This window comes from Portunus trituberculatus, chromosome 19 (genome assembly GCF_017591435.1).
Source record: "Portunus trituberculatus isolate SZX2019 chromosome 19, ASM1759143v1, whole genome shotgun sequence".
Lineage (NCBI taxonomy): Eukaryota > Metazoa > Arthropoda > Malacostraca > Decapoda > Portunidae > Portunus > Portunus trituberculatus.
In genome coordinates, this window is record NC_059273.1 from 4,397,501 (window position 1) to 4,407,500 (window position 10,000).

The following is a 10,000-nucleotide window of genomic DNA, read 5'->3' on the forward strand; positions in this document are numbered from 1 at the left end:
TCTCTCTCTCTCTCTCTCTCTCTCTCTCTCTCTCTCTCTCTCTCTCTCTCTCTCTCTCTCTCTCTCTCTCTCTCTCTCTCTCTCTCTCTCTCTCTCTCTCTCTCTCTCTCTCTCTCTCTCTCTCTCTCTCTCTCTCTCTCTCTCATTTCATTGTCGTCTCTCTCCATATATTATTCCTCTTCACCTTCCTTCCTTCCTTCCTTCCTTCCTTCTTCCTTCTTCTTGCCTATCTCCTTCCTATCTTTACCTCCTACTCTTTCCTTTTCCTTTCCTCCTCTCTTCTCATTATTTTACTTCATGTGTATATATTTTTTTTCCATTCTTCTCTAAATCAAAATATTTCCTTCTGTTTTATATTTCTATTTTCATTATTTTTCCTCTCCTTTCCTCATTTCTTCCTATTTGGATCATGCCTTTCCTTCGTTAATTTATTTTGATTCAATCTTCTTTCAGTCTTCAGTACTACTTGTGTGTGTGTGTGTGTGTGTGTGTGTGTGTGTGTGTGTGTGTGTGTGTGTGTGGTCATTTCGTCATAGCTTCGGCTACTTGTTAGTTCAAGGGCGAAGTGGAAAAAGTATATATCAAATGTGACTACTCTCTCTCTCTCTCTCTCTCTCTCTCTCTCTCTCTCATGGACACAAAAGATACAGGAATCAATCTGTCGTTGATTTATTGGTTAAAATACAGGGTGGGGTGTGAGGAAAGGCGCGGCGACCCCCTCCTTGTGATGACTAGAGGGGGAGGGATGCATGATGGGGAAGGAGAGGGTGGAAGAGGCAGGCCGCTGTGCGTGTACTTTGTGATGTATTGGTGTTGGTGGTATTGTGATGTGGTGTGATGTTTTATGGTGTTGTGGTGTTGTGATGTGGTGTGATGCTTTATGGTGTGGTGTTGTGATGTTGTGTGATGTTTTATGGTGTGGTGGTGTTGTGATGTGGTGTGATGTTTTATGGTGTGGTGTTGTGATGTGGTGTGATGTTTTATGGTGTGGTGGTGTTGTGATGTGTGATGTTTTATGGTGTGGTGTTGTGATGTGGTGTGATGTTTTATGGTGTGGTGGTGTTGTGATGTGGTGTGATGTTTTATGGTGTTGTGGTGTTGTGATGTGGTGTGATGTTTTATGGTGTTGTCGTGTAGAGTTTAGTGTAGTGTTCTGTGATGTGGAGTGGGAGAGTGGTGGTCTGGTCATGTGGCGCTGTGGGTACTGTGATGCTGAGGGGACTTCATACTCAATCAAAATCAGATCGGTCATCGGAATCATTAGAATCCTCCTCAGAAGACAGAGATCCCTGGGCGCCGTTAGCGTGGGTACCATCAACGGTGACGGGCACAGCGTTGGACTCCAGCACGCGGTAACCTTTCTCGTCAGCGATGTAGCGCACGAAAAACTCATTGCCCTCGGGAGACTTCCAGCGGTAGGTGCCGGTGATGGTGGTGTCGTCGATGTCCATGTCCTGGTGAATGTCATCTAGATCCAGGTTCAGCACGTTTTCAGGGCGTGCGGCGACGAGGGCAGCGAGGGCGAGGAGGGTGATCACCTGTTGGGGCGGCGGGAGAGGTGTGTGAGTGGGTGAGGAGGCAATATAGGAAGGGTGACGGGTATGTGTTTTTAGTGTTTTTTTGTAACTAATAGGAGTGTTCTTCGCTCCCTTCATATTGATTTTATGCATTTGTGGTCTTATTTGGACAAAATGTTTTAGTTGAGTCTGTTTTTATTCATTATTTTACAGACATTTTATGATTTTGTAGAAGAGAATGCTATATTCTTGTAAGCACATTTTTTTTAATAAACTACTACTACTACTACTACTACTACTACTACTACTACTACTACTACTACTACTACTACTACTACTACTACTACTACTACTACTACTATGATATGTATTGATGAACAAAGTAAGGGAAGGAGGGGATGAGAGTGATGTATATAGGGCGTTGTAGATGGGGATGGGAAGATGAGAATATGTAGGTAGGGAAAAGAAAAAAGGTTGCCGGGATAGAGACGAGTAAGGTGAGAAAATGTGTGAGTTTGTGTGGGAAAGTAAGTTAAGGAGACGATAAGGAAATGTGTGGTTACTGAAGGAGGAAGAGGAGAGCAAGGAAGTGCGAGGATGTGTCAGGAAATTAGTCGGATAGGGCAGAAGAGGCCATAAGGATGTGTAGGACTCGTGTGAGTGAGAGAGGAAGAGGGCAAGAGGATATGAGAAAGATTATATAAGTGGTCAAGGAAGGAGAGAGAGATGTCAAGATGATGAAGGATGGAGAAGCGAGATGGGGAGGGGGTGGTGTAGAGGGACCTGTGTAGAGAAACGAGTGGAAGGAGATAAGAGGAAAGGGTGAAGGAATGCGTAAAATGGAAGGACTTTGGGAACACGATGAGGAGTCCTGCTGTGATCTGGAGGCTGAGACGTGAAGGTTGAGGCAGGGAAATTGGAAGAGAAGGACAGAATTCATTGATCAGAGACAGAAAAAACATCAGAATTTGTCCATGATGGTGTGCCTACAATTAATAAGAAAATAAAATGAAGGAGGAGAGAAATGAGGTACAAGAAGTAGGGAAGTCGGAAGAGAAAGACAGGGAATTCATATATCAGAGAATTGGAGAGAAAGAAGAAACATCAGATTTAGTCCATGATGATGTGCCTGCTATTGATAAGGAAGTAGGCGAGATGGGAGGTGAGGAGCAGGAGGCACAAGGAGCAGGGAAGTCGGAGAGAAGAAAGAGAACAGAGAATTCATAACTCAGAGAGAATCGGAGGCAAAGAAGAAACACCAGATTTTTTTCAACAATGATGTGCCTGCAACTGATAAACAGACGAGCCAGGAGGTGAGGAGCATAGGGTACAAGGGGCAATGAACCAGAGTACAGTAGCACAGTAAGAGACAGTTGTTAGCTGAAGGCGTGGTGACCTGCCAAGTGACCGCTGGGATGACGCTGCAGCCGCTTTAGTACTTTCTCTCTTCCATGACATTCCCTTAGGCGCTTGAAGGGAACAGTGCGAAGGAGGAAGAGGAGGAAAAGGAAGAGGGTGTTCATTGATAAGCTACGTAATATAAATTAAGAGATGTAAGTTTGTACACAGAGACGAAAGAGGACGAAGAGGAAGAAGAGGAAAATGAGGTAAGAAGACTGTATGTTCGTGACGGGTTTACGTTGAACTAATCACATCATCTGATCTAGTAAGACAAGTTTGTAAACACGAAAGAAGATGAGAAAGAAGAAACACAAGAACAAGAAGACAAGAGAAGACTTTACAAGGCTCTATTTAACTATTTAGTATATTTAAGTTTGTAGATATTTAAAGATGAGCACGAGGAAGAAGGAGAGAGAAAAAAAGAAAGCAAGAAAAGAACACATTTTGTTAAGTAGTAAGACATCTTAGTTTGTAAAGACGAAAAAATGAGGACAAGGAAGAAGAAGAGAAAAAGAGAAGAATGATATATTTTTTTTTTATCAAGTAAGACATCTAAATTTCTAAATGTCAAAGACGAGGACGAAGAAGAAAAAAAAAGAGAAGAGATGAATATGTTTTTTGAGAATTTAGTAAGACATCAAAGTTTATAAAGAAGAAAGACGAGGAAGAGAAAGACGAAAGAAGAAGAAGAAGAGGAAGGCAGGTGAGATGAGGCTGGACACAGGCAACACTCCCACACAGGCAACGCTCTCACAGTAACTCACAAAGATCTTCATGGTGACGGCGGCGGTGACGGCGGCTGCGGTAATGGTGACACGCACCCCGCCGCCTCGCCTTATACACCCGCGACCTGCCGAGCCACGCCTCCCTGTCCTCCCTCACCCCCCACTCACCTCACCACTGCCCCAGAACGCCCCCACCCTCACTTCCACCCCCTCTTGCTATACCCTCTTGACACTTCCCCGCCCCCCGACACCGGCCCTGACACACACACACACACACACACACACACACACACACACACACACACACACACACACACACACACACACACACACACACACGAGCCAGACTGGGTATCAGTGTTGTCCATGTAATTATTTTCATGCAATAATTGACACTTCCACTCTTACCTGTCGCGATTAATTTGTGTGTTTATTAAAGTTGTACTAATGCAATCACCACCACCACCACCACCACCACCACCACCACCACCACCACCACCACCACCACCACCACCACCACCACTACTACTACTACTGTCATCACCACCATTTCTTGTACTATCATCAAAACAACAACATTAACAACAACAACAGCAACAACAACAACAACAACAACAACAACAACAACAACAACAACAACAACAACAACAACACTACTACTACTACTACTACTACTACTACTACTACTACTACTACTATAGAAGTGTGGTTGTCATTGGTAGTAGAAATAGTAGTAGTAGCAATTAATAACTAGTTTCAAATGTGTGTGTGTGTGTGTGTGTGTGTGTGTGTGTGTGTGTGTGTGAATGTGTGTGCGCGCGCGTGTGTGTGTGGGGGCGTGTACGTACATCTGTAATCCTCACTCAGGGATCAAATAATGTCCCTTTCCTTGACCTCCTCCTCCTCCTCCTTCTTCCTCCTTTCCTTCCTTCTTCCTTCCCTGCCCTCCCACTATCCATTCCACCCTCCTTCCCTCCCTCTCTCTGTCTACAAATGGCTACATTCTTACTTCTCACCATCCCTCCTTTCCCTCTCCTTCCATCCTTCCTTCATCTTGACTTCCGCTTTTTTTTTTTTTAACCTACTAGAAAAAAACGAAAAGGTACCTGATTTTCAAGAGACATACTGTGGGAATGTTACTTTCTACCCAGTGGGGAGGCGAAGGGTGAGGGTAAGCTGGGGTGCATTGCTAAGGTGGCAGGGGTGTGATTGGCCACCTGTTTAAGAAGGTGAGGCAGGGGTCGTATTGCTGGGGGGGGAAGGGTGGTGATTGGGGAGCTGTTTGGGTGGGAAAGGGATCGACTGGGGTACTCAAGGTGGGGAGAAGAGGCTGGGGTGGCTGTGTTCCTGGGATGAGAGGAGAGGTTAGGGTGGGGAGAAGAGCCGGGATGAGGGGAGTGCTTCTGGAGTTCTATGGGTGAGGAAGAGAGATTTGGGGATGTCCTGAGAGTGGGGAGGAGAGGTTGAGGGTGACTGTGTAGGTCCTAGTGTGGGAAGGAGAGGTTGGGGAGGTATTTGGGTGGGGAGGAGATACTGGGGATGACTGGGAAGGACCTGGAGTGGAAAGGAAAGGCTTGGCAGGAGAGTTGGGGAAGACTGCCGGAGGTCCTCTTGTGGGAAAGGGAGGTTGGGGAGGTTCTGGGGTAGAGAGGAGAGGCTGGGGAATTATAGGGAGATCCTGTTGTGAAAAGGAAAGGCTGGGGAAGTCCTGATGTGGGGAGGGAAGATTGAGGAACTCCTGGGGATGAGGAGGAGAGGTTGGGGAAGATTGAGGAGATCCTTGTGTGGGAAAGGGAGGTTGGGAAGGTTCTGGGGTAGAGAGGAGAGACTGGGGATGACTGGGGAAGGTCTTGATGTGGGAGGAAGATTAAGAACCTCCTGGGGTAGAGGGGAGAGGCTGGGGATGTCTTAGAAGTGAAGGTGTGGGGATGAGAGTTTAGGGAGTTCTTGGGGTGGGGAAGGAGAGGCTGGGGATGACTTGGGAGGGCCTGGTGTGGGGAAAAAAGATTGGGGAAGTCGTGGTGTGGGGAGGAAAGGTTGAGGAGATCCTGGAGTGGAGTGAATGGGCTTGGGATGTCTTGGAAGTTCTTGGTGTGGGGAGAGAAGGCTGGGGAAGTCCTGGGGTGGGGAGGCGAGGGATGGGGTGACTTAGGAGGGCCTGGTGTGGGGAGGAAGGCCGGGGTCGTTTTGCTGTGTTGAAATTTCTTGTGTTTTTTTTTTATGATTTTGTCTGAGAAAGTAAGAGTTATTGTTTTTCGGAGTCTAAGTGGGAAAGTAGGAATTTTTTACCCTTTTTTTGCTGGTCTAGAAAAGTAAGGAAGTTTTAATTATAGGTTTTCAAGTTTCATTATAAGCTTCAAGTAATAGTAGTAGTAGTAGTAGTTTCAAGTTTCATTATAAGTTTAAAGTAGTAGTAGTAGTAGTAGTAGTAGTAGTAGCAGCAGCAGTAGTTTCAAGTTTCATGATAAGTTTGAAGTAGTAGTAGTAGTAGTAATAGTAGTAGTAGTAGCAGCAGTTCAGTTCAAGTTTCATTATAAGTTTCATATATTTGTATTAGTAGTAGTTGTAAGTTTCATTATAGTTTTTCAAGAAGAGTAATTTTCTCTTGTTTCCAGAGTTCGTGAAGAAAATGAAGACAGTTCTTTTATTCTTATTTATTTTTCGGTGACTGAATAGTTTGTAAATATAAAATAGACAAATTTCTGATTATTTTGAAGATTTATCAGAAAAGGAAGCAAGATTTCTGGTGATTTTCAAGGTTTATCAGGACAAGTCACGGAAATTCTTAGTATTCATGGGATAACAGTGCAAAACTAAGGACATTTATTATTATATATCGCTGAATAAAGAGAGCAAGGGTTAGCATTTTAGGGGTGAGAGGTAGGGGTTGGTTTAGGAGCGTGCTGGGATCAGGGTGGGGGTGTTTAGGGATCAAAGGGAAGGTATAGAAATAAGAACAGTTTTTTTTTCATTATTTTCACTTCTATGATTTTATTTTAACATTTTTTTTTTATTTAACTTCATCTATTTCATACACTATTTTCCTTTATTTTACTTTTCTATCTTATTTCATTCACCCTTTCTTTATTCTACCATTTCACCTTATTTCACAGTTTTATTGTATTTAATTTCATCTTTTCTTTTTCTTCGGGTTAGGAATATTAGGAATGAAGTCAAGCATTGGAAACTTTATGACTGGTATTAGTTTTGTAAGGCTGGAGTGTGTGGCGATGTGTGTGCTCTCCAGTACTGTCCCTTTACATACACAATTCCTGTCATCTATCATCGGTGACATGTACTGGTAGATAGGTAGAGCTCTTGTATATAAATTACATGTTAGGTTTTACAAGTCTACACACGTTTGGAATATTTTTTTTTCGTTATTATAATTGTAATTGTTAATGTTATGGAACCACTATTTATTTTTCTTTCATTGTATCGAGGTTTTAGTTATTTTCTTAACATACTAAAGCCAGAAGTTTGAGTCCTTAACCACTTGAGTACCATGACGCGTTTCCATATTCATTAGGCTTACTGTCTGGTGATTCTATACACCTTTAGAACATATGTGAGGGGTTGAAATAGTGAAGACTGTGGCCATTAATCGTGTGACCTCCATAGATCCTTCCTGATATCAATAAAATATTCTACTTGTACCCAAATCTCGAGGTAAAAATGTATCCCAGTATTGAAGTGGTTAAGATTTATGACGTCAGTAACTCATTCTTAATATTTATTCCATTTTGCTATATATTTTTTTATTGCCTCTATTATGTGACGATAATAGTGTATTTTTTTGAGGTCAGTGAAATGCTGTTACTACTACTACTACTACTACTACTACTACTACTACTACTACTACTACTACTACTACTACTACTACTACTACTACTACTCCTGTCCTCGAGCTGTGTGAATTCCCATCGCCATAATTGGTAATACATATTCATCCCTTGTGGAACCCCCTGGCGGCTGTTCGTGGCACCCTGGTTGGACATCACTGCTTCTATAGTAAGAGTATTGTTGGGGAATGATGGGGGAGGAAAGGCACTTCAGGGTTACGGTTGAAATAATCTATGCATTTCTGTTTGTCCTCGTCTCTTTATTGATTTTTTTTTTTTTCGTCGTCTTCCTTTTCTTCATCTTTTTTATATTTTCTCCTCTCTACTATAAACTTGTATTTTATTTATACAGTATACAGTTACGTTGTTCCCGCGCACTGTAGGTGATGAGATAATGTTTGGTGCCTCGCTCTTACCTGTTGTGCTCAAGGAAATTCAGGAGGAGGAGGAGGATGAGGAGGAGGAGGAGGAGGAAGAGGGAGAGTGAGGAAAGACAAGGAAGGAGAAAAGAGAGGGAGAGAAACGGAAAGGAAGGGAGGCATAAGAGAAATGAAGAGAAGATGAGGGAAAAAGGAAAAGAAAGAAGAAGAAGGAGGAGGAGAAAATAGATTAATAAAAGATAAGCAAAGAGAAAAAAAGATAAATAGGGAAAGAAACGGAAGGAAGGGAAGCATGAAAAAAAATTAAGAGAAGATGAGGGAAAGAGAAAAAGGAATAAGAAGAAGGAGGAGGATGGGAAAATAGATGAATAAAAGACAGGGAAAGAAGAAGAAGAATACAAACATGAAGGAAAGAAGGCAAAAGAGAAATTAAAAGAATAAGAAAACGGAAGAACCAGACGTAGAAGAAGAAGAAGAAGAAGAAGAAGAAGAAGAAAAGAAGATGAATGATAAATGTATGGTATGATGTAAGACTTGATGAATGGGGAAGAAGAGAAAGAGAAAGAAGAATATTAATGCATTGTTTGGTGTTGTAAAATAGTTGATATATGGGAGAAGGCGAATGAGGAGGAGGAGGAGGAGGAGGATGGGTGGGTGAAGGGGTGTTGATAGGGTAAGGGGAGGAGGTGCGTGGGAGGTGAAGGTGAGGTGAGGGACGGCACGGGTACGATAAGGATATGGCGTGGGTGGAGTGGGTGAGGGGATGGAATGGAAGAGGGGAGAGGGGGTCGAGGGGAGAGGTAGGGAGAGGGAGAGGTGGGATCATTGAGAGAGAAAGTTTGTGTTGGTGAAGGTCATGAGATAGTCTGTCTTAGTCTCCCTCCTCCCCTCTCCCTCTCTCTCTCTCTCTCTCCCTCTCACTCTCCAGTCCTCTTCTTGACCCTCTCTCCCGTGTCAGTGTTCAATCAAGCTTAGTAACAGTGTAAGGTTATATAGTGGAATGTATAGAATGTCAGGTCAGGTTAGGTCAGATTAAGTTAAGTTACGTTGTAGGTTACGTGTGGTTAGATTAGGTTAAGTTAGGTTATTAGGTTAGGTTAGGTTAAAGTTGGGTTAAGGTAGGAAACATCTAAACAAAAAGAAAAATATTATTACTGTTACTCATTCTCAGTCTTATACAAATCTCAAAACACTTCAATTACAGTACAAAATCTTTACCGTCATCTGCAGGAAAGCAACACTGGACAGAACAGAAAGTAAGATATCCTTAACAATGTACAACTCATACAATATTCTGTGGCTTGGAGAGGAGGAGGAGGAGGAGGAGGAGGAGGAGGAGGAGGGAGAAGGGGAGAGCCAGAGAGAATGTACACTGCCATGTGACCAATCCATCGTCTCTTATCAACTGCTCTCATTAACGTCCAGACCGCTATAAAAGTCTGGAAGGCCACATAAAGAAGAGAATAAGAGACGAATTGTGCTTACTTTCAGATCACAAAACTATTTAAGAGCAATAAGTGTCCATAAACTTTAGATGGTTAGGAAAGAATATATTGATCAGTGAAAGGTTGAAGAAGGAATGTGTCAGCTTGAAAGGGCGTGGGAGAGAGGGATGGAAGTAGGAATAGAAGGAAGGAGGAAGGGAAGGATGGAAGAAGAGGAGGGAAAGATAGATAGAAAACAGGAAGGGATAAAGGAATGAGGGAAGGTATGAAAAGCGAGAGGAAAGATGGTGTGAAGAAGGGAGGGAGTGAGTGAAAAGTGGGAAGAAAGAATTGAAGGAAGGAAAGAGAAAATGATGGATAGAGGGAATGGATAAAAGGAGGGGAGGAAGGAAAGATGGGGAAAGGAGAGAAGAAATGAAACAGGGAAGAAAGAAATGGAAATAGAGATAGTGGAAAGGATTTAGTGAGAGACAAAGGGAAAGAGAGAAAAGAAGTGAACAAATATATCAGCTTTGTGTTATAAAGGCTTAGGAAATTAGAGGTAAATTATTAGAAAAAGAAAATGAAAATTGTTCTGGCAGTAAACCTCAATATACATATAAGTAAAATTGCATATGAGGAAAACCTTATAATTTTCTCAGTGTTTCCATATATTTATACGAGAAAGAGATGGAACAAGGGCACCAAAAA

General features: G+C 42.6%; 2 protein-coding genes across 2 annotated transcripts; both read right to left on the reverse strand.

Moving 5' to 3' along the window:
• Positions 1-1,056: 1,056 nt before the first annotated feature.
• Positions 1,057-3,775, reverse strand: LOC123506144. The gene is made up of 2 exons (XM_045258052.1): positions 3,683-3,775; positions 1,057-1,538 (listed from the first exon to the last, which is right to left on the reverse strand). The coding sequence occupies exons 1-2, from the start codon at positions 3,692-3,694 to the stop codon at positions 1,230-1,232; spliced, it is 321 nt and encodes a 106-aa protein (XP_045113987.1). The 5' UTR covers positions 3,695-3,775; the 3' UTR covers positions 1,057-1,229.
• Positions 3,776-4,779: 1,004 nt separating this feature from the next.
• LOC123506003 (vegetative cell wall protein gp1-like) lies at positions 4,780-7,150 on the reverse strand. Its single transcript, XM_045257812.1, has 3 exons — positions 7,111-7,150; positions 5,198-5,801; positions 4,780-5,086 (listed from the first exon to the last, which is right to left on the reverse strand). Exons 1-3 carry the CDS (start codon positions 7,148-7,150, stop codon positions 4,780-4,782), a joined length of 951 nt encoding a protein of 316 aa, XP_045113747.1.
• Between the last annotated feature and the right edge of the window lie 2,850 nt (positions 7,151-10,000).